The sequence below is a fragment of the Sturnira hondurensis genome, unplaced genomic scaffold (genome assembly GCF_014824575.4).
Source record: "Sturnira hondurensis isolate 20B ecotype Veracruz unplaced genomic scaffold, ASM1482457v3 Scaffold0008860, whole genome shotgun sequence".
Taxonomy (NCBI): domain Eukaryota; kingdom Metazoa; phylum Chordata; class Mammalia; order Chiroptera; family Phyllostomidae; genus Sturnira; species Sturnira hondurensis.
Window position 1 is genome coordinate 2145704 of NW_028081491.1, and position 26810 is coordinate 2172513.

Consider the following 26810-nt stretch of genomic DNA (forward strand, 5'->3'; position numbering starts at 1 on the left):
AGCACTTGCACTTCCAGGACCCTTTATTCTCCCAGCACAGCTGCCTGGCAATTATCCAGTCAACTTCCTCAGAGGATAGAACTGCCCCTTCTCACCGCGTTAAGCCTCCCTTCCAACCGCTGACAAAACACTGCTGGTTCTGTGCCTCAGCGCCTGGTTGGGGTACTGCCACATGCCTGGCTCACAGGGCCTCACTGGGACTGTCATCTAACTCGAGGACCCCACTCCTGCGCAGGGGCCCATGGCAGTCCCTGCAGCGTAGCTCCTGTGGAATGATTCATTCCTGCCTGATGGCTAATGCTGACCATGTTTCAGGGTCAAGTTCGCATACAGCTTAAACTTCCAACGTTCTCGGGAAAGAAAGGCAGCAACGAGGCTCCCACAGGGTCACTGTGAAGGCCAGGGACCCATATGCTGCCCGTCAGCCTTCCAGGGTGTCGGGCTGCTGTTTCAATCGCCTTTCTAAAAGATAGTATTAAATTCAGAAGCAAACAAAAATGTTGATCCATTACATTTTATTATTAATACATCTTATTGATTTCTTATCCTGGACTTTTACTAACAGGTAATAAAACTTGGGGGAAAATCTAAATAATGGAGTTAAAATAATTCTGCAGAACCTTTATGAACTGAGTGGGGAAACTCTGTGACTTTTCGGAATCACAGAACTATCCAGTGCAGCCATGTGCTTAGAGGGCTGACACAGAATGCTCAGCAGGTTTTCTGCTGTGCCACAGACATCTTACACTGTTTCCATGAAAGAACTGCCTTCAGCTCAGATCCGAGGCAGGTTCAGTGTGTTGAAGGGGCACATTCAGGATGGGGGACAAGGCCCCGCGGCCCTATGGCGACTGTTTATGAGGCTGTGCTCTCACATGTGTTCTGCTGAGAGCGGCCTCTGCAAAGAGAAGCACCAAGGCGGAGCCGCTGATGTCGGCAGATGGCTTCAGTGGCCCTGTAATCCTTCCTTTGATGTCCAGGGTCAGTGTGATCCTGGTCCCACCAGGGCTACGAGGAGATTATGAGAAAGAATCTTGCTGTGATCTTTCCTGCAAAGGAAACAGCAATAAAATTTACTGCCGGGTCACAACAGAGGAATTCTTGCAAAGGAGGACCTCTGTGCGCCTCTGCTCTCCGCTCTGGAGAGCTGACTCTGCGTGGAGGCCAGGATGAGAGCCAGGCAGCTCTCACAGCCCTGGGAAAGGGGCGCCCGCGTGGCACCACCACGGCCATTCGCCTTGCTTGCACGCGGCTGTGAAAGCCAGCACTGTAACCGGAGCTTCATTCACACGACAGATGCCAGAGCGCCCCTTTCAGAACTGCATTCACTCTGTGTTCAGTCTCAACCACCCGTGACACGCGTGGGCACTGCCTGCGTCACACTCGCGCGGCACTACCCGCACTCCGCCTTTGAGGCCTGAAGACTCTACCAACACCCACACCTGAGGACCACATACAGATGGGTGCCGGTGCTCTGGCTGAGGTCTGGTGGCCCATGCTGCGGCCTGTCTTCGGTGAGTGGAGTCCCAGCTCCTGAGCGTCTGGGCACTTACAAACAGGAAGGCTTTTTGCTTGAGGGCTCGACTCCTGTTCCTGCTGAACTGAGCCAGTGTGTAAAATGAGAACTGATATCAGCTCAGTAGGCACCGGAGGACGGGTCCAATCGACAGCCCGGCAAAGCAGTGCCTCCGCTGGGAGCTGCCTGCATCGTTCCGCTGGGGGCTGCAGAAGACACAGAGACCTAGGCTGCAAATACAAGAGACAGTCACCACGCTCAGGGAAGTACAAGGATCTGCTGTGAAAGCGCCCAGCCCCACTTACATGCAATGAACCACTGACATAGTTTTACTCCATTACTGTGATGCATTTGGTTTTAGTTTTTTATAAGATTAATTTTTGCAACTTGTAATACATATGACCTTTCAGAGAGATGTCTAATTAGTGGAGTTAATAGTTCTGTAGACTTTGGCACATTCCTTGCATTCATGACAGGAGAAAGAGCATCCTTGGGGCCAAGCTGGTTTCTCCTCCTCAATCGTGCTCGGCACCCGAGATGACCGCTCAGCAGTGGCCTCTGCCCCAGTGGCTCCAACTTAACTGTCCCCATCTCACCTTCTCTTCAGGTGCAGAACTTAGCCACTGTGAACAAGGTGGAAACCAGTCACTGTTCACCAATCAGCTAAGCTCTGCACCTCGTCAGAGAGGTCTTCAGCTGGGCATAATGAAAGGGCTGGCGAGTGTCTTCCATAGCAGCTGGATTCTTCCGTTTCCAAAGAGCTACAAGATGCATCTGTTCTCCAAACTGCAGAGAGAGAGTGACTATGGCTTCTGGAGAGCAGCCAAGGTCGTGGTTGCGTGGTAATCCCTGGCAATGTGATTTTACTCTTAAGTCACAAATCAGCATGCCAGGAACCCAAGCAGCCAGAGCACTCTGGAGCCGCCGTGTCCGCGCGCTCACAGCCCACACCACACACACCGTCTCCTTGGACACAGGCGGCGACATCCCCTCCAGGCTTGCTACGCTACCCAGTGGGTTTTACTTTTTTGTTGTTCATTTAATTGGTGTCCTAGAGGGATAACTATTTTAATCAAAAGGACTCACAGAAGACCATGCAAATGCCAGTGCCGTTTTGGAACATGACATGAAAAACACGCTAACTAGCCTCTGTGGCAGAATTAGCAAAGCCAGCTGTCCCTGCCTTTAACCTGGGGGCCCGGCCTGTAAGTGGTCTGGGACATCGGGAGGGGCCCCTCTTGGGCTGGCAAGTCACTGATCTTAACTGAGAAAGTGGGGGCAGGGGCAGAAGGGGCAGGCGTGTGGCCCCTGGCTCATCTGGAAGGGGTAGGGACAGGCAGGACCATTTCAGAGGGGAAGCAAAAAGGAGCAGACTGTCCCTAGGACCACTCCTTTTCCTGCTCCGGGCAAAAAACTCAGAGAGAGAAGTCATGAGAGCTTGGTGCCCGCTGCGGTTCCCACAGCTCAGAACAGGAGCAAGCAAAGAACAGTCTGCCCAGTGCAGTTTCACACACTTCAGGAGACACAAACTTGCCGTGAAATTCAACATCCAAAGAGAAATTTGATTTATGCTGATTACTACATGAGGTCGGCAACAAGATAACTGTGTGACTGTTCTGTTTAAAACTGGTCCCTCTGTGACGAGGGTCTGAAGCTGCCCCGGGGCGTATTCTGGGGAAGGTCTGTGAGCAGCTGTCTCCTCACAGGAGGTTCGATCCTGTGACTACCCCCACTGCTTCCTCTCCCTTAGAAAAACTTTTGTTCTTTCCTTAGCACTAGAGTTCTTCCTGGTAAGATATTTAGACATATTAGACAGAAGTGGTTTTTAACAAACTAAATGTCCAACAATGAGTTAAGAAGAGCAACATAAAATATTAAATAGCCATTAAAGTTATATTTATAGAGAAGATATACATATACATATATATGTATATAAAACACGAATGACTGAAACCTGATGTTAAAAGTTTAAAAAGACACAAAATTACACATACCCTATCACAGCATGTAAAACTTGGAAGAACTGAGAACACACAGAAATAATAATTGTTAAAGCAAAAACAATACACTTACAATCCCAGAGTTCTACTTTAAAAGTTTATGTACCATTGCTACATTTCTCCTAAAAAGCAGAAACCAACATTTTAAACTTGTCAGCATGTAAATCTAGCAGGTCAATTCCAAGCACAATTAACAAAAAAAGCAATCTAAATAATTTAGGGGGAAATTCTGCTCCAAGACAACCAGTACAAATCAAGCCTGCCTGAGGACGCATGGGGTCAGGAAGGCGTCTCGAAGGTGTGGCACGCTGTGGTGGTGGCGGGGGCCCCGCCAGCTGCCTCGGGTCCTCACACAGCCCGGAAGAAGCAAGGCCTGCACGGGGCTCAGGAGTGGGGTCGCCTGGTGACGCACTCCCGCATCACCCTCACCTTGGAGACCAGGAACTAGCACTTCCGCTGACCTTCACCATCCACCCTCTAACCCTGTTCAAGGTATGCTCCTCCCCGACGACTTTTCCCACAAATAACAAAACTGAAGTGGCCCAGACTGTGCCAAAGAGAGCTGTTCTGCTGGGTGGGCGGCCTCTGCTCTCTGGTGACCACTCACCAGACCAGTTGGAGGGACTACCAGCAGGCACCCCCCACCCCCTGCCCCCTGGCCACCGGGCCACCCAAGCCAGAGCAGAGCACTGATGTGGCGGGTGCTGTCGGCTCACCATGTGCCTTTTTGTTTATTTGGCTCCTAAGAGAAATCTCCAGTTAGAAACAAACAATGGGGAAAGGAGAATCACCTCTTTAAAACAGCATCTCAGCCACCACCTGGGCTGAGCATCTGTCCATCAGTTCCTTGGTCACCTCGAAGCAGGTACGGGCGAGCCGCTGCTGCCTGGCATCCTCATGCACCATCAGCTCCCCGTAGAGGTAAATGCCCATGGCCTGTGGGGGGTGGGGGAAGAGGCCAGAGAGTGTGAGAAAAGGAAACTGCTTCCACTGCACAGTCTGTGTTCGTTTTGTTTCACACAAATGTGCTGGTCTCCAGAAAAGACCAAAGAGCCTAGAAAAGACCAGGCAGCTGAATAGTTGTACTTCGGGAACATGTACTTTTCCATCCCCTTCTCTTGTTTTCATTGAAACACCAAGGTATTCTTAGCTCTCAACCCCAGCTGTCAACGGAACCTCGGTGTTCTCACTGATGATGAAATTCGACAGTGAGCCTGTTTCTGGAGACGGCTGTGTCAGGAGAGCTCTGGACAGACTCCTGGAGGGTCTCCTGCAACCACTAGGGAGGCCTGTGCAGTGCACAGAGCACTGAGGTGCCCTGTGCAAACCACAGGCAAGTGCACCCCAGGCACTGCTGGGAAACGAAGGACCCCACATCACACGGGGCCGGGCCACAGTAGCCATCATGCCAGCAAGGAAGAGAGGCCTGCTGCTCCAGCCCAGGCTGACTGCAGTCCCCCTCTGGCCCTGCTCTGTGGCAAACACTGGCTCTTCTGTTTCACACACAGTGCTGCAAAGGCTCAGATCTGCATTTTTCCTACAGTTGTAAAAACAGGCAATTATGCTCTAGAAGGCCAAAAGACCCCTTTGGTTCTTCCTTCCCCTTGTTCAGCACTTGGTTATGCCATGGATTACATTCTGCAAGAGCAAATTAAAGGCGGATCTCAAAGACAGCAGAAGACAAAAACCTGGGTTCAGTCAGAGGTTCAAAGACTTTCCTGAAAAGGCTGAGATATGGTAATTCTTATTTGGCAAAGATTGTGGTTCTAAGGATACTGCACTTAATTTTGGTTTTAAGAACAGACCTTAAGTTTCCCTTGCATTTGTCCTCCCTATACTCCCCTCCATGTTTCCAAATACCTCCTGCTCCACTGTGCAAATGTGACATTTCTTCTGGTACAAAGTCATGCATTTCTCTTTGTGGGAACAACAAGCCTTTACTTGCTGGCAGCCCCCACACTCGGGCCTGCTCAAAAGTCCTTTTGTTTGCTCTGCCCCCACTCCCTGCCCCACTGAGACATGGCTCCACCCTGTCAGCCCACGGTGCTGGGCAGAAACTCCGCCCAGGCGCACAGTGGACAGCCACACCAGGGCAATTGTGGCCGGGTGGGTGCAGAGGCGACAAAAAGGACACCCCCAAACATGGCCATACACACAGGCCTTTTCTGCAGGTTCCTGGGAAGGTGACCACTTCCCCCTGGTGAGCAGGAGCCTGGCCTGGAGTGGCAGGTCCGACACAGCCGGGACTGTGCAGCCAACTGGGGCTCTCCACCTACTCTTCTCCTGTACTTTCAATTGGGGCAGCAAAGACAAAGACACACGGCACAGCAACGCTAAGCCACACTGTCCTGAGGCTCCGCAAGGCTGTGAAGTCTTCGCACACCTCACTTGGCAATGGCGACAGGCCCCGGCCAGGTGAAATTGGCTAATGGCACCTCTAAGGAACATGGTTCCATGTTTTAAGGGGACACTGAGAGGGGAAATCAGCTCCAGAACGTGGTAGGTAAGCTCCTACCAACCTCTTCCAAATGTGGGGAGAGTGTTTAAATTTATGTCATATTTGGGTCCCTGCATTAAGTGCACCAGATAGGCACCAGGACAGCACTGATAGAATCTCCATCTGCTGCAAAATGCAACTCACCTGATCTTCTTGAAGGAATTTCTCCACGTGCTTATACGCTTTTGTGTATTTGTGCTTAACAATGAGTTCACACCATCGATGGCGAACCTTAAGAAACAAAAAAATTCAATAAGCAACAAACTGTTAGGTTTTTATTAGCCTAAAGAGTTTAATGATTGAGAGCCTTCTGTGCTAGGAGAAAGTTACAGTGTCCCCTCTTATCCCCAAGGGGTACCAAGTCCAAGTGGATGCCTCAAACCTGAGGGGTTATCAAACCCTATATATACTGTTTTTTCCTACACACACTGATAAAGCTTAATAACTCTAACGCCTTAACTAAGCATGAATTTTTTCCCTCCTTCACAATTTCATGAATAGAAGATTCCTTCTTATCACAAATATTAGCAACCTTAGCTAATGATTTTTTTCTTTCTGTATTAAGTCAAGAACTTTCACCTTTTCATTGAAAGCACAGCTTCTTCCCAGCACATCCAAGTGTCAGTATCCCACTCTGGCATCTTGAGGCCGTTATGAAGCAAAGTAACGGTAAACTGAACCTAAGGACTGTGACACTGTGACAGTCTCTCTGATCACTAAGGCAGCCAGTGACTGCTGGGTGCGGAGTGTGTGCATCCAGGAGACTCAGGACAAAGGGATGAGTCACGTCCTGGGTGGGACAGGGCGAGATGGCTTGAAATTCCATCACACTGCTCAGAATAGCATGAGTTTAAAACCTCTGAACTGTTTCTGGAATTTTCCATTTAATATTTTTGGACCACAGTTGGCCATAAGTAACTGAAACCACACTTAATTTAGGGGGACCACTATACTCTCTGAAGGGTAGTAATGTGGATGCTTATAGTTTTCAATTTCATTTTAGGTTTTTTTAAAGACTAGAACCATGTTCCTCATTAGGACTATTATCACACTTTAGGGGAAGAAACTGCACGTTTCACTTAGGTGTTCTGATGTTTTTGAAGACAGTTTTGCAAGACAACAGGTAAACACAAATGTAACTGGGAAATTACATGCCCACCGCCTGACCCTTACCCCCACCCCCTCAGGTGCCCGGTGCCCAGGGTTGTCAATGAAGATTTCCTTAAAACCACGACTTAATTTTCCACAGTAACCAAGACAGTTCAGTGCTGCTGTGCTGAGTGACAACAAAGAGGAAAGCAGGAGACACTGCTCTCCAGCTCCGGAGAAGAGGGCCACCTGGATGCAAGGGGCTCCCGCTGCAGGTCTGTGCAACACGCTGAAACCAGGGGCTCCACATGGACGCTGCGTCGTAAAGACACGCTTCACTGAAGGTTCCCCCCCCCCCCCCCCCCCCCCCCCCCGTGGAGAATCCGCCAGGCCCCTCCCACTCACACAGCCCTGCAGACCTTGCGGGAGCTGGATCCCAGCACTGGCTGCCTCTGCTGAGAGCAGCAGAGCCCCGGGCATCTCTCTGCACCCAGGGCACTTTCTTTACATGAAAATTCTACCTCAGTTTTTTCAGAATCCAGTCCCAGGCCAATTTCTACTGCATCAAAGGTTTCTCACTTATACCCAGTTAGCAGTCTACCATTTTATATTCCATTATTGGTTCAACATTGACCATACATGGAAGTGCTTACGGGCACTGGGAAAAGCCCTCTTCCAACCCTCTTTGTTTTTACTGCCTTTGAAAGAGGGAGCCCCTTGAAACAGAAACCTATCTGTGGCAACAGTAAAATATAAGCGATTTCAACATTTTGGCTGGGGCCCCTGTGTATCATTACCCACCAACTTGGCCGGATCTTTCCTTTAATCTACTATAAATAGATTTACAAATAAACAATTAGGAATGAAGGAAAGAAACAGATTTTTTGGGAAAGAATCCTCCCCGAGGCTACAGTGCGCTCGCAGACAGGGTGTTCACTCAGGGATTCGGGTGGCACTGCCTTTTGCTTGTGGGTAGCCAGGCCATTTGAACTTGTAAGGACAGGATACCAACAAACTTTTATGTCCATGAAAAAGAGTTGCAGAGGCGCATGGAAATGTGCTCATAGCCTCAGACCAACACAACAAGAGGGAAGCCGCTCAGACTGGATGGGTCTCAGAAACTTTTCCAGTTTCAATACAATGTTCTTTTCTATGCAACCAACAGAAATCAACAACAGACCATGAAGGGGAAAGGCCAGCCCCTGACATACTCTGAGCAGAAAGAACAAGGGAACAGAGCTCACAGAAGGCAGCTCCTCACACCACACCCATCAGAGGAAGCTGTAGGACAAGCAGATCCCCAGTCCCTCCACTGCGGTCCACATCCGGAGGTCACACACTGGGGAGACTGGAAAGGGCCCTCGTGGGTGCTCACGGCCCTCGTAAGTGCCCCAGACACCACTAGCCCCGTCCATGCACCAGCAGTATCTTTTGGAAGCTTTGTGAAGACGGGGGCCAGCCCCCCAGGGCCGCCCCAGGGATGGACAGTCGGGGGACTCGGGTGCTGCTCTGCTGCCTGCTCTGGGCCGCGGGAAGAACCTCACCTCTTCCAGCGCACAGCTTTCAGTGGGGCTGCACACCCCCCCGACGAATTCTGTCAGCTCCAGGATATCTGACAGCTCAGACTGACGACCTCATCACACCACGCAACGACGACTGTCTCTCACTCTGAAACTTGGGGACAAATTTATTTCTTAAACCTAACTTTGAGAATGGAGGGTTTATCCTTTACTTTCCCTTCCCATGCTCTCCTTCATTTTATTTACACATACAGGAACAACAAAGCATAAATTAGGAGCTATTTTCTAGTGTGGTAATGCTGCCGGGAGGGTGGGAGGCATGTGGGGTGGTCCCACCACAAATGGAAGAAGGTCCACAGACAACATAGTGAAAGAGGCTCTTTCACCATCAACATGAAGTCAACATTTCCACTTCTCTTACTGTTAAAAATAGTTTATTGCCACGATTAATAAGTGATCTGGTCTTCTGACCCCTGAAGGCTGACACGGCATCCAGGAAGCGCAGGCCAACCCTCCTCCGCGCCCCACGAAGAGCGGAATAAACAACAAGTCTTTCATTACAAAAGGGCTGGACACACTCAGTGTTTAATGACAGGATGTTCAGAAGACATCACAGAGAGGCTGCGTGAGGCTGAGAGCCCAACAGATATGTCTTGCTCCTGTGCCAGATTTTTACTTCTCTCTGTATTTGTCGGAAAAACAAAGAAAATCCTTCTTTTTTAACCCCTTAAACTGTTTTTATTGCCTTTGAAATCTGCTTAGCCACTTGTCACCACATGGAACCAGGTCTTCCTGAGAAGCTGGCAGTGAGGTAAAGTGACTTTAGTCTCAATTTCTCCCAGCTCTGGGAGAAATTTCCACACTGGGCCCTGAAGGAACTTGAAAAGTCCGTTAGGGACCATCACATTCAGTGGGTGTGGTGGTCACCTTATCTTTCAACTTCCTCAGTGAGATTAAAAAACCACCACACACAACTACAACAGCACCTGGAGCCTGGAAGGCCTCCACAGCATCTATGCCTTCCTGATGCTGTTCATTCAATTTCATCGTTACACAGAAGTTTACAACCTATGTCCAAACTGGCCAACTTGCACTTGCAACAGACACATTTTCTTAGGCTTCAGTTATGTCACTCGAAACTCATGCTAGAAATCTCTGAAAGCCTTGAATCAGGAAACACCCCGTGTCGAGTGGTGTTTCAACATAGTCAGGTCAGGCTGGACAAGGAGGAGGGCAAGGATGAGGCGGGGGGGGGGGGGGGGGGGGGGGNAACAGAAGGATGGAGGGCAGAAAAGGATCAAGAAAGGGGAAGAAATCAGAAGGGGGGCAGCAGAGAAATGAGACGAGGCAAGAGTTATGGCAGAGAGCTGAGTCTTGTCCCAGGAGCTCTGTGACAGAATGTCTCACAGGGCACTGACAACTTCCCTCCCAAGGACATGCCCATCTTTTCTTCACTGAGTCTTCGGTGCACACAGCAGCTGGGCCTGGTGCCACCTACTGCCATCCAGTGCCAGGACAAGCTTGCCCCCCCGCCCCAACAGCTGTATGAAAGGTCCGGTAGCATATGCTAACCATCAGCACAATGCTGGCATCTGAGTAAGGAAGGATGATGAGGAAAGGAAATTTAGGTCCCCAATTCTTCCCACTAAGTTTACACAGTGAAGTTGTGCTACACAGACATGCATGCACAGGTGTGCACATATAAATATTCTGTTCCAATAAAAATTAGTCTGAAAATAATCTGTTTTTCAATGAGTTCTGCTTGAGGGGCACTGAACAGAGAAAATAATATGGGTGCTACCCTCAGTGCACAGGTAGGTTTTAACTCAGCAGTACTAAGTTTCCAGGTTTCTGAAGCCTCCATGAACAAAATGGGACGAGTCCCCAACAATGCAGTTTGGTATAGACTGGAGGGTCTCAGAATTGGGGGTGGGAAGAATGACTAACAGGTTTGCAGAGGCCGAATCATATCAGACCCATACCTGATGACAGAGAAAGGAAACTCTTCAATCATTCACATAACTGCACCTGGATGGTACACCCACCCCCACACCTCCCAGCAGGTCCCCCCCACCTCCCTGGAGAAGGATGTGTCTGTTAACAGGCCTCACTCACCTGGAAGACCCAAGCAGACATGTGGCCTGGGTACCTAAGAGGGACTTTACAGGAAACACACACACAGGCTTTACTATTAAGGCTGGTGGCTCATTCATTCCAAACGCATTCACAGCAGCTAGCATAATACAAATACGTATGCATATATAGACTCTCTGTTCTTTATGCTGCTTGGTGCTATACTAAATTGACTTCATGAACCCTTGTCCTGACTATGAAGCCAGATGCCCGGAACTGGAGACTGGTCTATAACCTGGCGGCCAGTCAGCTGGGCTAGCTGCTCCGACCACACCTGCCTCGTCTCCCACCATGGGCGCTGCTGTGGGAGCTGACTGAGGTTTGCTCAGGCCAGCACTAGACTGAGTCCTTTTCATCTCAGTAGGAGTAGCACGTTTTGGCCTTATTTCCTAATTCAAAAGTGTATTATATATTCAATTTATAAAACTGTTGGAGTATTAATTCCAGGAAGTGTTCACTGGTGAAATGATGGAGCAAGGCACTATCAGATGGTTGCTGCTTGCCAAGGGGGTGGCCCTGGAGGTGTGTGAGACAGCATGTGAGGAAGCCAGGCACCAACAGGGCTGGGCCAGGATAGATGGAGATCAGTGCAGGAAGAAGGGCAGGGCCCTCCATGCCCTGGGACTGGACTCAGGAGTAGAAAGGGGCTGGACCAAGCCTCAGACTCCCAGCAGGAGCAGTGCAGAGGGGGCACCAGGGAGGGGGCCAGAGGCTTGGGGGAGCTGGTACTTCCCATGCCACCCCTGGGAAGTGTGCCAAGGGCCAGGAACCCAGGAATTTTCCAAACTATAAAGACAGATGGTTCAGCTTTGTACCAGCCATCAGCCTCAGTCATGTGGCATTTGGGCCATTTCAAGAACGTTCTCACTGACTGAAAGGCTTGCTAAGCAGGACCACTGGCTCAGAAATGCAGTACGGGGCTAATGAAGCCTGCACCTCTGATTTCCAACAGTGCCTTAAAAACACATGCCTTGTAGGATCCTTCATATTCCCAAACCATGTCTCAGATTCAGAGATGACCCAACGGGTATCTCTGTGACATAACCACAACCTAAGTAGGACCTGCTGGGGGCCCCCCACGTTAACTGTCCTCTCCTGGACACAGGAGAGGAAAACTGCTGAAGGACAGCCCATTCCCCACCTCAACCTTCCATCCTGAGACATTTTAGTGGATCCAGAACCAGCTTTCTACCAGACTCCAGAATGGCGATGGTCAGTGAATGCTTTCTGTCAAGGTCTGAGAGCAAGCATTTTTGGTTGTTCGGCCCATTTGCCATTACACCACAAAAGCAGCCCTAGACAATATGTAAATGATGTGTCTGGGCAAGGCAGTATTCAAATAAAACTTTATAGAAACAGGCTGTGTGGGCTAGACTGGCCCAGCTCTAGTTTGCTGACCCTACTCTCGCTCAGAGGTCCATGCCCTAGGCTGCCAGAGTGAGGCACAGGCAGCAGTACACCAGTGAATGTTTAAACCCCCAAACCTACCAGATGTCACAGAGCTTGTGAGCTGACTCCAGCCAGCTGCAGCTGGTCCTGCCAGGATCACGCAACGGTGTTGAATGTGGCCTGAGTTCTACTCTCTTCTCTATAGATTCAATTCCTTCCACACGAGCAAACGTACTCTGGCACTCCTTCTAAAACAGAGCATCTCTCAGGCCTAGGGGCGGAGGATGAAAGCGGATATAAAGTGACATGAGTGGACAGGTGACCCAGGCACTTAAGAAACACCTTTAAGAAGAGTGACCCCCTACACCAGTTTACTCCCAGGCTGTCCACACCAACCCGGCACACGTCCATGAACCACCACACTCCCGATCCCCTATTTATTAATGCTTTACAATTCTCACTTCTTTTTAATAGCTTTTATCTCAAAGGTGTTTTTCTAACTTCATTTTTGGATTGTTTTCCATGATTCTACTTCTAAGAAATATTATCAAATGAACTAGTTTTCCAAAATGGTTTTCAAATGTTCCTTAAACATAATTCTGCTATATTTTCATAAAAATGTAACCTGAGCCCTGGCTGGTGTGGCTCAGTGGACTGAGCGCTGGCCCATGAACCAAAGGATCGCTGGTTTGATTCCTAGTCAGGGCACGTGCCTGGGTTGCAGGCCAGTTCCCAGCAGCGGGCATGTGAGATGCAACCACACATTGATACTCCTCTCCCTCACTCTAAAAATAAATAAAATATTTTTAAAATGTAATCTGAAACCCCAGTACACAAAGACAGTAAAGAGAAGAATGTAAGTGGGTTCTTCAAGGAGTTCACATCTTCGTGTCAGGCAGGGGACACTCTTAAACAGTAAGCCCCACTGTGCAGTTCCGGGCTCCATGGAGGTGCTGTTTGAAAACTAGTGCCTTAGAGAAGAGTCACTAGGCCTGAGGAATATGGAATCACAGAGGCTGAGCAGACATTACTAAAGGTGTAAGACAGCAGATTAGTTCCAGTAACTACTAACACCTAGTATCTCCAACTCAATTCTGGGCGCCACTGTGCCATCAACAAAGTACATGGGACAGTCAAGGTCACAGAGAGTAAGTTAACCATGTTGCCTCCATTACTGCAATCCTGGAGCCAGGGACTGGGCTAGTGTAAGTTAACTGCCATACTTAAAAAAGCACCTTTGTCTCTGTGAGTAGCTGTTTCCCTTGCTTTGTTTTTACTTAAATGTTTAAAAATCACAAACAGGTAAGTTTACACAAACAGAGAACCCAGTGAACATAAAATTCTAGCCATTTGACCAAATTCATTTCTGACTTTACAGCAGCCACAGCCAGTGTGTTCTTGTGTGCCCTTCCTTCTCTCCACTTGCCACTGTTGACGCACCAGCTCAGAGTGGCCCACGGTCTCTCACTTAAAACACTGCGGGGCATTCCCTCCTGCTGATACAGTCCACCTCCTCTAGTCCTTCGATCCTCCGACCCTACCAGAAAGGAAGTCTCTTGTCTTTCACAGTAAATTCCAAAGTGTGTAACAGCATTTAGAAGGAGGCTGTGAGGGAGTGGGAAAAAGGAACAAAGATGTCTACAGCCACACTAGGTGGCCCCGCCTCCTGCAACACACTCATGTTTAGTCAAATCACCTGATGGCGTCAGCATCTTCCCTTTCCTCACCTCTGTGGCCCGGAGTTCATCATTCCCCACCTGTCCCACATCAGCCACGATCTCAGAGTTGTGTCTTACGATTTCCCCAGCTCACAGTGTATCATTTACTTACATGAAAATTCAACCTTGGTGAGAGCACAGGCCTGCGAGCCTTTAGACAATCTCCAGGTCCTATCCCAATGCTTGGTATCTAGTACATGCTTCACAAATGTTTCTGAACAAACGTACTACTTTAAAAAACTCAGAATGCTTGTCAGCTACTCTGAGATTGTAATGTATAGCTGGAAGTTGTAAAATGCTTTGAAAAATGCCACCCATCCTATTTATGACAGGAAGCACCTTTCTTAGTCCTTCTGATTTCAAAATTTACTGCTGAAGAGAAAACAAAAATCTGTCCAGGGACCATGATCTGGGAAGCCCATTAGACCTCATTTAGAGCTCCATTTTATATCTGTAAACAGCAGGTCCAAGGCTCATGGCTTTTGTGAGTTAGTAAGTCTAACCCTGCAGTAAAAAGACCTGCTTTTTAATTTGTGTCCTTAAATTAGATTTACCTTTGCCTTAAAGTGGGTTTACTGTTGGTAAGGGAAGCCTGCCTGGCAGCGCAGGACAGAGAGGGCAGCCCTGAGACAGATGTCCAGCACGCGTTTTGTTTAGGCATCTACGATGCCCAGGACACCTCCTCTGCTCATCCTCCTGAGAAAAGACCAAACAACTGCTGGCTAGATGGCTGTCATGTCCAGATGTCCGCATTTGTCTTTCGATTGTAGCATTTTTTGTTTTCTCTCTCACTGTACTGGTTCTTATGCTTAAAGGACTGCAATTGTAACCTTTTTTTAACTAAAGGAAACTAAGTTACTCATTTGCAGTCACCAAGCCAGGTTAATAAATCCCCAAGGCCTGGGGTTAAGACAACAAATGAGGCATCGGAGGTCCTCAGCCCTTTTTCAAGGACACGTATTAACCTTGTTGGAGTCAGGCCCTAAAGCTCTCACCTGCAGGCCGTTTATAACCAGTTATGACCAGAGCTGCGGCACCAGCCTCCTAGAATCACCACATTTCACACATGCAAGTGCACGGAGAATGACAGCGAGAGTCAGGTGCAATGACACATGTCGCCAAGTACCTTCTCTTGGCAAATTCTGACCTGTCTTCCTTCTCCTGTGGAGATACCATCCCATGTAAGGACAGTTACACCATTAAAGTCAGCTGCCTCCAGAGAGCAGAACTCTGGAGCCCACGATGGGGCCACCTTGAAATATGGCACTAACAGCAGCAATACATTCCAATATATAATTCTGTAGTTAGGAAATAACACATTCCATCTCATTCCACAGTTCGTGACAGATGACACGAGGCATTTGCTGGAAAAGGGAGTTTGACTGTTAAGAGAGGTGAGCATGGGTTCCCCCTCCAACAAGCTCAGAAAGGACCCCACGCCTCCCCCTGCTCTCCTCAGAGGCGGACCTGACACTGGAGTCCTCGCCCGGGCTGCCAGAGGCTCGCCCTCTGTGGCAGTGGTTTCACCAGGGCTACAGTTACTCGTCACCCTGCTGGGGAAGACACCGGCGGCTGCTACTCCAGAATACTGGAGATCCAGGAAAAGTCATTCTCCAAAAAGTACTAGGTACTGAGGAGAAATAAAACCAAGAGGCCCTCTTGGGGCTTATAGTTCAATAGGAAGTCTGAAAGAATTCAGTAAATGGCACATGCAGACACCGATGCTGGTGACAAATGTCTCAAAAGGATGTAATGGTGTGGTGAGGGAACTGGGGGTGGGGTGGAGGTGTGGTCACAAGACCCCCGAAGAAGGGCCCACGTCCACTGAGAGCGGAACGGTGAACAGACACCTGTTACTGGGCAGGGCACCCTCAACCCAGTTTCTAGTCGCACCATATGTCCCATGAGAACTCATCCTCCCCTTCTTAATGGCCATTTCTTCCAAAATCCTTCTCTGTCAGAGCTAGAGAAATGGACTTGTAAAAATAAACCCCAAGACTTCAATGTAAGAACTAAAACTGTAAAATTCTTACAGAAGACATAGACATAAATCTTCCAGATCCTGAACTGTGCAACAGGTTGCTAGATTTGACCAAACACAGAAGGAAAAAAGAAAAAAGTAGATAAATTATTTTTATCAAAATTGAAACTTCTGTGCTCCATAGGACACCATCAAGAAAGTGAAAAGACAACCCACAGAGAGAATATTTTTGCAAATCATATACCTGATCAGAGACTTATATATCTAAAATATAAAAAGAACTACTATAACTCAGTAATAAAAAGACTAATAACCAATCAAAATATTTTATCTAAAATCAAAACATTATGCTAAGCGAAATAAGCCAGGTGGTGAAAGACAACTACCATATGGTCTCACCTTTAACAGGAGCCTAGTCAACAAAACGAACACGTAAGCAAAATATAACCAAAGACACTGAAATAGAGAACAGGCTGACAGGGACCAGAGGGGAGAGGGGACGGAACTTCAGGAGAAAAGGGAAACGGTTTGCAAGACCACGTATAAAGGACACATGGACAAAAACAAGGGGGGGTGGAAACAGGAGGGAGGTGGGGAGGGTTGGGGGGGGGGGTGGGCTGGGATGGGGATAAAAGGCAGAAAACTGTACTTGAACAATTAAAATAAAAAATAAATAAAATAAAAGCAAAAGATCTGATTAGACATTCCTCTAAAGATTCATAAAAATAGCCAATAAGCACATGAAAAGATGTTCAACATGATGTTGCCAGGGAAATGGAAATCAAAACTACAATGAGTTACTCCTTCATACCCAGGGAGATGGCAAAAATAAAAGAGAGTAACAAACGTTAGCAAGGATGAAGAAAAACTGGACCCCTCACCCACTTCTGGGAGAATGTAAAACGATGCCGTAACTTTGGAAAAGTCTGGCAGTTCCTCGAAAGGTTCAATAAGTTAGCACATGACCCAGCAATCCACTCCTGGGTACAGAGAAGTGAAGTGAAAACACACATCCACACAAGAACATCTGCACTGCAGCGTTCACAGCGGCATTATACAACACAGAGCCTCAAAGTGGAAACCAACCAAATGTCCATCAACTGATGAATGAACAGACAGGTGTGGTTTATCAATAAAACTGAAAATATCTGATGTTAAATAAAATGGTGTACTGATAATATGCTAAAACATGGATCACTATGCAACATACAATTTAATCAAAAAGAATCCAGTCACAAAGGTCACTGTACTGTATGTGGTTCCATTTATAAGAAGCCCAGAATAGGCGAACTATAGAGATAGAAAGCCTGGTGTGGGGGCCTACGACTGGGTGGTGGGGCTGGGGACAGATGAAAATGACAACTAAAGGGAATGGGATTTCTTTTGGGGATGATGAAAATGTTCAACCGAATTTGGTGATGATAAACTATGTGAATATACGGGTGTACTGTATGGTGTGTGAATTATTTCTCAAAAATGTTTTTAAACGTAACCCAAGAGACAGGCAGGGGAACACAAAGGGCACTATTTACCATACGGAGTCCATTCCCAAGGAAACCACCTGGTGCCCTGGCAGCTGAGCCCACTCCGGGTTGCTGCTCACTGGCCAGTAGCCCCCCCAGTGCCCGCAGACTTCCTGTGCTCAGCCTGAGCACTGGCTCCGACCAAGGTGGGCAGGACCAGCTGGTCTATGGAGCCAAGTTCTGTGTGGCTCAAAGCTGCAGCAAAGCAACATGATGCAGATCAAGCAGCCTAAAATTCATTTTTAGTGCCACCTGGTAAGTTCAGTTGACCTTTAAATTTTCATACCCTGATATACAAACAAAATAGTGTCATTTGCACATAAATAGGTGTCCTTTCATTCTTAAAAAATTCTGAATCCAATGTAATTGCCCCCCCCCTTTTTTTTTGCTCTCAGGCACCAGCACAAACATTCCCACGTAAGAGGCACAAGCTGCCGGGGAATGTGTGGGACCACTAGAGAGCTGCGGTCCCTGCAGGCAGAGTCCATTCCCTCGCAGTCTGCTGGCTGGCCGCACAGCTCCAAGGCCAGACAGACCGAACTCTCCAATCCTGGTGCACGCGGAACTAGAGGGCAGAAAAAGGTGTGCAGGGAGGCACTAGAGGGAAGAAAGCAATCTGGAAAGAGGTTTGAGCATTTTGGCAAAAGTGAGACCTCTACTTGAGGGCATCCAAGGCATGTCATGGATTTTAGTACAGAAATCTAATACAAAAATATTTAAACTGTTGATGGAGGCATAAAAAAGTCAGAAGTGCCCAGGTCAGGTAATTCAGACAGTCGGAGCATCATCCCCATACACCAAGGTTGCAGGTTCAACCCCCTGTCAGGGCACACATAAGAATCAACTAATGAGTGAATAAATAAGTGGAACAACAAATTGATGTTTTCCTCTCTCTTGTCCCGCCCTCTCTTTAAAAATCAATAAATTTAAAAAAATTTAAAAAGCCAGAAGCACCGATAAAACCCCATGCGTTGATTTCACCCTTAAGACCTTTAAAGACAAAATGAACATGAGATGTAGCTGATTTGGGGGCTATTCAGAAAGAAGAGCATCAGGGTGATGTGACTGACAGCCCAGGAAACACGCACATCTCTGTACCCTGCTGAGAAAGTCTACAGCCTGGGGGACACACAGCAGAAGCAAATGGCAAAGGATAACTGGGGACCAGGAACTTTTCAAATAAAGTCTGGCTGAACCTGTAACTAAAAGTCCATGTATTACATGCTTCTTCCTTTTATTTACAAACTCTAAATATTTTGAATTGATTACAACTGTTTATTTAATAGGTCCTTTTAAGAACAATCAGGCAGATTTGGCCAACCAAGGCTCATTTTTTTCCCCTTTATTATCTAACAAACATCTGACCAGCTACAACATGCTGTAACGATTTAAGGTAAATAAACACAATCCCTGGCCTCGGGACAAGTGCAGAATATTGATCTAAAAGATGACAGTTTTTCACTGTCATTATCCGTTTTTGAAAAATCTCTTTATCATAGTATAGCAGAGGAGACTTTTTTGAAAGGTGTCCACAGAAAAGTTCTAAGGGTACCAAAGTGAGTAACAAAGAAAACTCAAAGAAAGAAATACCTTGAGATATCTTTTTCAAAGGAAATCTTCCAAAACATTGTTTCATAAACCAAATACAACAAAGAAAATAATACACAAATGTAACTAGAAAATTACTGTCTTTTGCTTTGCATAATGTTAACTAATGTTTTTTGGCCCAAACTTTCAGGAAAAAAGTCTTTTAAATTTTTAATTCAATTTTTTATTTATTTACATTTATATACTTATTTTTTATATTTATTACAAAGGAATTGCCACTTATTTTTGAACATATCAAGGTACGAGAAATTTTATATAACAAGTAATTACAAAACACAAGAACAGATAAAAGTTATTTCAGGTATACCCACATATAAGGTGCATCCTTATTTTTCCCTCAAAAATTTGGGCAAAAAACTGCATGTTTTACATGGTAAAAAACACAGTATATAAAAAGCTCTGTTCTTTCCCACATTATTAAAGGCACATGGTTTAAAAAGACGGACACGTTTAAAGCAACTAAAGAAAATACCCTAATCCCTTTTTCCAATCCACTCCTGGGACTCTGCTTCCAAACTCCAGCAAAGGAATTGCAATGCCATGTCGAAGGGGCAGTTGTGCCCCTTGCAAGTACTGTGCTGGCTTTGAAAAAAATGAATATAAAGTCATGCTATTTATAGCTCACATACTGAAGTTCAGATTCATCAGCATTTGACTGCTTGATTTGCAACCTGAGCCCGACCATGTCAAGGAGCCAGCGAGCTAGACTCCTTGGTCCTGTGAAGAAGCTGTGACAAAGGGCCCACTGCTGGGCATGGTAGATGTCCAGCTGCCTTCCTGAGGGCCCTACCCCTCCGGGCCCTCATATCTACCTCACCCTGGAGAACCACTTCACTAACTGCCACTGACTACTCTGGAGCCTCCACAATGGTCTCCGTTTTATATTCAATTTGAAAACCTGCCTCACAGCTCGGGAAGGTGCCTCTTGACAACACCGGGTGACACCAGGGAGGTCTCGGGGAGGGGGAGGCGAAGGGGAGAGGAAGAGACTTGGACACTGGGGCAGTGCTGACAGGTGGCAGGGGTGCTCCCACCCCGGCTCCTCGCACAGTCCGCTGGTCCCCACCGGCGACCCTCACACACCAAGACTAGACAACCCGACATCATCAAGGACAGTTTCTGCCTCTATGCCCTAAGATCCCGCACCGAGCAGGACCAAACAGGAAGGAGGCATGAATTCAGTACAAGGCATTTTACTGAGCAGAAACTGGTGAGCCTCCTGCAGTGGCAACAGAGCCTGAGACAACACCTGCCCTCTAAACTCTCCTGTGAAAAAGGCAAAATGACAATGTTTGTGTTTACTTTGTAGCTGGATGCTACTGCAAAGAACTGGGGAGAATGGGGAGCAGAGCTCCCAGTGGCAGGGAACAGGCCCCGACACCCTTAATGGAAGGAGGCGAATCATGAAAGGAACGAACGAACAGAATCATAGGTGCTGATCAATTTCAGAATTCAGAGACGTGAAGCCTGGCTAAACCTCTCTTCTCTGCCCTTTCAATATGCCACTCACTCCAGATGTCTGTGGATCATGAAATGTACTCAATTCACAGGAACCATGCTTTTGGCCCAAATGAAATGCAGAAATGAGCAGCAGAGCCGTCAGGCCACTGCATTCCGGGAATCACACCTTCCACCTCCGGACTTCAAATAAATGCTGTAGTGTTTTCTTCTCAAGCAAACAGTGCATTCCCTTACAGACAATGCACTGAAATCCACGATGTGCTGCGCCNAGGCGCGGCCCGCCCCCCCCCCCCCCCCCCGCCGCGTATGTAAAACCCACCATGGAAGGTGGCCATTTTACAGGGTTTCCAAAAGCTCTGCAGCCAGAGCCAGGGAAAAGGCAGTGAGGTGGGAAAAGGCAGGCAAGGCTGGATGTTTTTCCATTTGCAGTCAACCTTGAAGTGTCCTTTTCAGAGCGGAAAACAGCCTGCACTGGCACGGCTGTCTGTGTACTAGCAGTAGAACAGGTTTGNCCCCCCCCCCCCCCCCCCCCCCCGAGTGCTTTCACTTCTCCCAAGGTTATGTTCTGTGGAGCACAGCTGGTGAGGGGGGGCCTCTCACTGCCATCAACCGGCTACCTCACTGGGTGCCGTAACCCTCTGCCAGGCACTATTAGAGGAGATGAAAAAGCTGCCTTTTGTGAATCAGTTGCTGCTGTGAAGCAATGATTCTTAACTCGAGTGGCTTGGCCCCACAGGACATTGGGCAATGTCTGGAGACATTTCCGATCGCTAAAACTGGGGGTGTTGCTACCAGCATCTCATGGGAAAACACCAGCTATGTTAAACGTCTTATAGCACACCACACAGTCCCCCACCCCCGCAGACAGTCATCCATCCAGTCCAAATGTCAGAACAAGGTCCCCACTGCAATCCCATGAAGCCCCAATGTCAAAAATTCTTTAAGCAGACACTTAGGAGCTCCTCACAGTTGTGTAGATTATACTACTTCTCTTTCTTTCTCCCTGTCAGTCCTGACAGATTAGAAGACCAAGATCAACTAAAAAAATTGTCCATTTCACACCAAATGACAGATGGGGACCCCTCAACAGCAACTACACATCAAGACCACTGACACTCACCGACAGCTTCCCAGGTCATGTTGGTAAGAACCCTGTGAAGAAGGGGTTTATGGCATTTTTCGAACTGTGGAGTGCAGCCCATTAGGGCATTTTAAAATCAATTTACCACATCACAGTGCACATTTTTAAAAGGTAACAGAAAATAATAGAAAATTTAGGAGTAAAGATACTTTCATGAAACACTGTCTGCCACTTGGCCGTGGTCACAAAGCCAGGATGCCAACAACCTAGTTTCGGTGGTCCTGTGCAGGCGAGCAGGCAAGGCAAAGGCGGCCCCGGGAGGGCGGCAACTTGTCTGTGGTCACCAGCCTTCCGGTTTGCTGCAAAGTCAATGGCTGGGAGCACACTGGGCGCTCAGCCTGGGAGCTTTGTCAAATCACAACGTGGAAGAGCTGCTCACAGGCACACACACAACTGCTGTTCTCTTCCCGTGGGGCCAGCCAGAGGGCAGCGCCCTGAAGACTAGAGGAAAGGCAGAGACACGATGTCCATACTTTCCACTCCAATCTGACCAGGGAGGCCTCACAGTCTTCCCCAGATACAGTCGGAGGATGAGCTAGTAATGGCCTCCCCCAGAAAATTAATTTTCTTGCCCAATCTACCAGTTGAAACATCAGAGCAGAGCAAGCCAGCACAGGGACCTTCTAACGTCCACCACTGCCATCTAAGACAGCTAAGACAGTGAGTAGCTATTTCTGACTTTCCAAAACTTGAGTTGCATCCCCAGTTTTGAAGTGCTCAGCTGTAGTCTGTAGAAATAAAGTTGCTTCAAGGTCAGCTGTGGGCTCTTGGGCAGAACGCCCACAGAGCCACGTTCCGTAGCTCTGCCTTACTATCACGCAGCTGTTTTTACAGCTTTGGAGACCTGCTGTAGAGGGCAGAAACTTCATTACTTAAAATGGGATCTTAAGAAATATCTTTTAGGAATCAGTCATCCAACACATTTTTAAACTTTTATGGCTCTTTATTTGAGCCAATAATGCTCGAATACTGAAGGTAAACATTTCTGTGAACTAAGTTTTCCATCCTGGCTGAAGTAGCCAGCATATGGTTAGTGGTATATTTAACTCAGGATGTCAAAGATAGTGACTCCCGTTAGAGTTCCTTTCAAGGCCAAGGAAGGCAGCACTCCCACCAGTGCCCACTTTTCAGACGGCATAAACAGGAGTAGCAGGCAAGGCTGCAAATGGGCCGGCTTCTCCCTCTATTTGTCCTTGTGCACTTTTCCTTTAAGATTCTGAACATGTGGTATCCCTTCCCCTAGAGAAGGCCTGGGGAGTCACACTCATGATGCCACCACATGGAGGACAGGGGCCATGGAAGCTACCACACCTTGATGTGAGGAGAGTAAGCTGGTAGGCAAGATCAGACCAGGCGCCACGTTCAGAAACCCTGACCCACAGACTGCACATCCTGTGACCATGATCGAAACACAGAAGCAACACAAGTAATACAACTACTGAGCTACATGAAGATAATTAATAATAAACTTCCCAGCATAGCTGTACCTTGTTCACCCACACAAAGGGAAGGAAAGAGGGAAGGGATAAAAGGTATGATAGAAAAGAAGCTAAAGCAAGTGCTGAACAGAGAGGGCTCTGATTAGTGCTGGGACAGGCTTCTGACACAGCTGGGACTCTGGTGTGATGCCAGTGTGAGTTTCGCAGCAAACTGAGCAACCAGGGAATAAGCAGCAAAGACTCAGCTTAAATGAGGCTCACCAGGCTTGTTTGAAATAGATGAAATACTTGGCTCACCTTCTCCAAGCGTGACTTTAAATGCGTACACGCTTTCAGGAAAAAAATGCCAGTCCAAAGAACGGTGAGAAGAGCTTTTCTCTACCTCTTAGAAATAGAGGAATACCCCTCCACCCCAAGTCATGAGCCTCCCTGCTCTGTGCTGAAGTTTCTCTGCAGACATCTAGTTTAGCACTGTGGTCAAGGGGCCTGGGGCAGCACCTTGAACACAGAGCATCAGAGCTCTAGCTCGCACTGCTCCTAGCCAGGAAATACCACTAGAGCATTTCCCACAGGGATGCTCCATACACAACAGCCACACTCCAGGACCTCTGGCCAGCTATCAAGTGCTTGCTATCTGTTACGTATTTAAAAGCCCTGCCCTGAGTGGCACTGCTCAGTTGGTTGGGCACTGCCCTGCAAAGCAAAAGGTTGCTCGTTTGATTCTCAGTCGGGGCACACGCCTGGGTTGTGGGTTGGGTCCCTTGTCGGGGTACATATGAGAGGCTACCAATTGATGTTTCTCTATTATGTCAATGGTTCTCTCCCTCTTTCTCCTTCTCCTCCCCTCTATAAAAATAAATAAAATCTAAAAAATAATAATAAAAATAAATAAATAAAAGCCCTGATTATGACTGAGAGAGACTACCCTTATTTGTTTAGGTCAAGGAGAAGAACTAAAAATGACATCAAAATCCTCAACACTTATGCACCAAAAATCTTTCTTCCATGAAATGCTCTGTCACTTAAAATAAGGGCAGACAGTTATTCAACTAAATGCCTGCTAATTTGGTCACAATAAATCACACTTAACTAATAAAGTTTCTAGAAAACACTGGCCAAAATCCTGTTGCTTTTCTGGTTCTGAGTGACATTTCAGAGAAACATCAGTGAGCTAAGCTGTCACAGTAACAAACTACACACCAGGACAAGAGAGCCAGGGGAGGAGGCACACTGTTAGAATAAAATCCCAGGGGGGCCCAAGACCTCCAGGCCCTCCTTGGCCTGGCCCCTGCCCATCGCACCCCAACCCAGGGGTCAATGAACCCCACACAGGGCAGACCAAATTAGCCCCGGCTAAGAGTGTTGTATATGTTTTAGAATAGTTTGAAGGAACAACAAAAACAAGAAGAATTATCTTGAGACGTGATTAAGTACATGAAATTCAAGTTTCAGGGTCCATAAACGGTTCCACTGAAGCACAGCAAACGTCTGTTCACTCACGAGCTGTCTGGATGGCAGCATTCACGCTGCAACAGCACAGGTGAATAGTTGGGGCAGAAACCAAATACCATGAAATATTAACTACCTGTTCCTTTACAGAAAAAGTTTGCTGACCCTCATCCTCGCACCCGACACACTCACACGTTTGCACTTGCTGTTTGTTGCCTCACAGGTTTAAGAGGCTATATACAACTACTAAGCCGGGCTGTAAGCTAAGAACACAATGTGTTTTATGCCAAAAGGAAGGGGAGCAAATAGTGTCCACCACCCTGTGGCTTCCGGACAGGGAGTGACAGGTGCCTGCTCTGATCCTCCGGCCAGCCTCTGCCCACTGTCCGTCAAAGGGCCTGGCATTTATTTCAGTGGTATTCAGCTCTGGTTAAAACTTAACCTTATGAACATAAATAGAAACATCTTTAAACACCAATTAAAAATAACAGCCTGGCATTTGGAAACACCTATAAACAAAACTATAAAACCTGAAATAAATAGCAACAGTCGCACTTCTGATCTACGCTCAGGTGGGTAAAAAACTGTGTGTGTCTTCTCTGAATTCTCTGAAACTTTTCAATAAACTCCTGAATTTATGCAGCTTTAAAATGTAAAACAATGCCCACGTTACCTTTTCATCTAATAGTAAACTGCCTTTTTTCCCCATTTATTTCACTTAATGATTGTGAAATTAATTTCAATAGTATTTTATTCAACCCAATGTATCTGAAATACCATTTTGACATTTTAATGAGAAGCAATTATTGAGATATTTTGTTTTTATACCACGTCTTCAGTATCCACTGTGCATTTCACACTCAGCACATCTCCATTCAAAACAGCCACAGCTCAGCGCCCAGGAGCCCCATGCGCCCGCCTGCCGCCGCCGCAGCAAACTGCGCCGTTTTTAAACGTTCAGTTACTTCCAACTGAACACAAACCAAACTTACTTGCATTTTAGGAGTTTTACATAAAAGAGCTTTTCTATTTTTGATTGTGCGCTTGATTTTTTCTTAAGATGACTAAAATACAATAACATGTAATATTTTATTTTTTTAAATGTGTATTTCACATTTTATTTTTTAAATTATTGTTGTTCGGTTACAGTTGTCCCACCTTTCTGCCCATTGCTCAGCCCTACCCCTCCCCCCCCCAACTCTACCAGTCAATCCCTGAACACAAATAAAAAACCTCTGACACTCATTTTAGGATTCGCACTGCATCCTTTACAACAAGCTAAAAGATATTAAGAACCACATCCTATTGCTTTCCCATAAGCATCCAATTTTGCTTTTCCAACTATGGCTGTTTGGTTTAGTTTTCATTTCCGCCACGCATGGCTCCTTTCCCATCTGAACTGAATCCGACCAAGAAGCTCTGACACATCAGAGCCAAGTTTCCTTAATGCAGCAGGATGGCGCCACCACCCTGCACAAGGTGACCCTCCTGAGCTTACAATTCAAAAGCACTTCTACTCTGCCTCTTCATTCCTTTAGAAAACTTGTGTCCACCTTTATGATTTAAAAAGGAAAAGGGACTAAGGATCTCAAACTGCCCTAGTAACAAACGAGCAGATTCCCGGGCCCTTGCTGGTGGGGTACAACCGGGAGAGCAGCTTCTACTTGGCTGGAAGGACTGCTCTTCACTCACAGCTCACAGCTCACAGCACAGGGAACTGCTAATGGAAAGAGCAGTCACGGTTTGGGAAGCTATGGGGCCACCATTCCTCACAACAGCAAGGGCCTCACTGTTAAAACTCGGAGGGTGTTCCCCGTTACCTCAGCATCCTGTTGGGGGAGGTGGTATGTCCTTTCGAGGCTGTGTAAAGTTTTGGGGTTCAGGGTCTTCTGCTCCAAGAGATGCTCCAGAAGCAAGACCAGCTGGTCTGGAAGTAGCTGAGGGAAAAACGAAAGAGCCAGTGAAAATGCCATTCCGCTTACAAGAAATCAAACCCAACCAGTTAGAGCAGAAAGACAGCAAATCCAGAGTAACCTGGATACTTTGGCAGATGTCTGCAACAGAGAATGACCGTGCTGTTTAACCTACACAAAGACCCAAGAAACCATCTGGTCTTAGGCATGAAAATTTAGCAGAAGTAAGCTGCTTTCAGATTCCCTTCCTTACCACGTGAACCTTGAAAATGTACACCAAGAAATAAAGAGCATGTAATGAAACAAGAACCATGTCTCACAGACCCTCTCTTATAAAAATTATAGGTTTATATGTAATTCTATTAAAAATTAAACAATGCTATAAACATGATTACACACAGAGTCACTCATATTCCTAAGTTTCCATACAGGA

The 26810-nt window shown here is 47.2% G+C and overlaps 1 protein-coding gene across 4 annotated transcripts in view; it reads right to left on the reverse strand.

Moving 5' to 3' along the window:
* Window positions 1-498: 498 nt before the first annotated feature.
* The window catches only part of AOPEP (aminopeptidase O (putative)), a 426177-nt gene continuing 399865 nt past the window's right edge, over window positions 499-26810 (reverse strand). The window contains exons 14-19 of one of the 4 annotated variants that reach the window (XR_005067928.1): window positions 26285-26401; window positions 6158-6244; window positions 4308-4452; window positions 2113-2302; window positions 1554-1746; window positions 499-1049 (exon numbers count right to left, since the gene is read on the reverse strand). Coding sequence is in view for 1 of the 4 variants with exons in the window: in XM_037056214.1 (XP_036912109.1) it covers window positions 4312-4452; window positions 6158-6244; window positions 26285-26401 (345 nt within the window). In the remaining 3 variants the exon portion in view is untranslated. Of the gene's footprint in view, window positions 1050-1553; window positions 2303-4307; window positions 4453-6157; window positions 6245-26284; window positions 26402-26810 lie in introns of those variants that run through there. The other 3 variants (XR_005067927.1, XM_037056214.1, XR_005067929.1) reach the window with 3 other exon arrangements.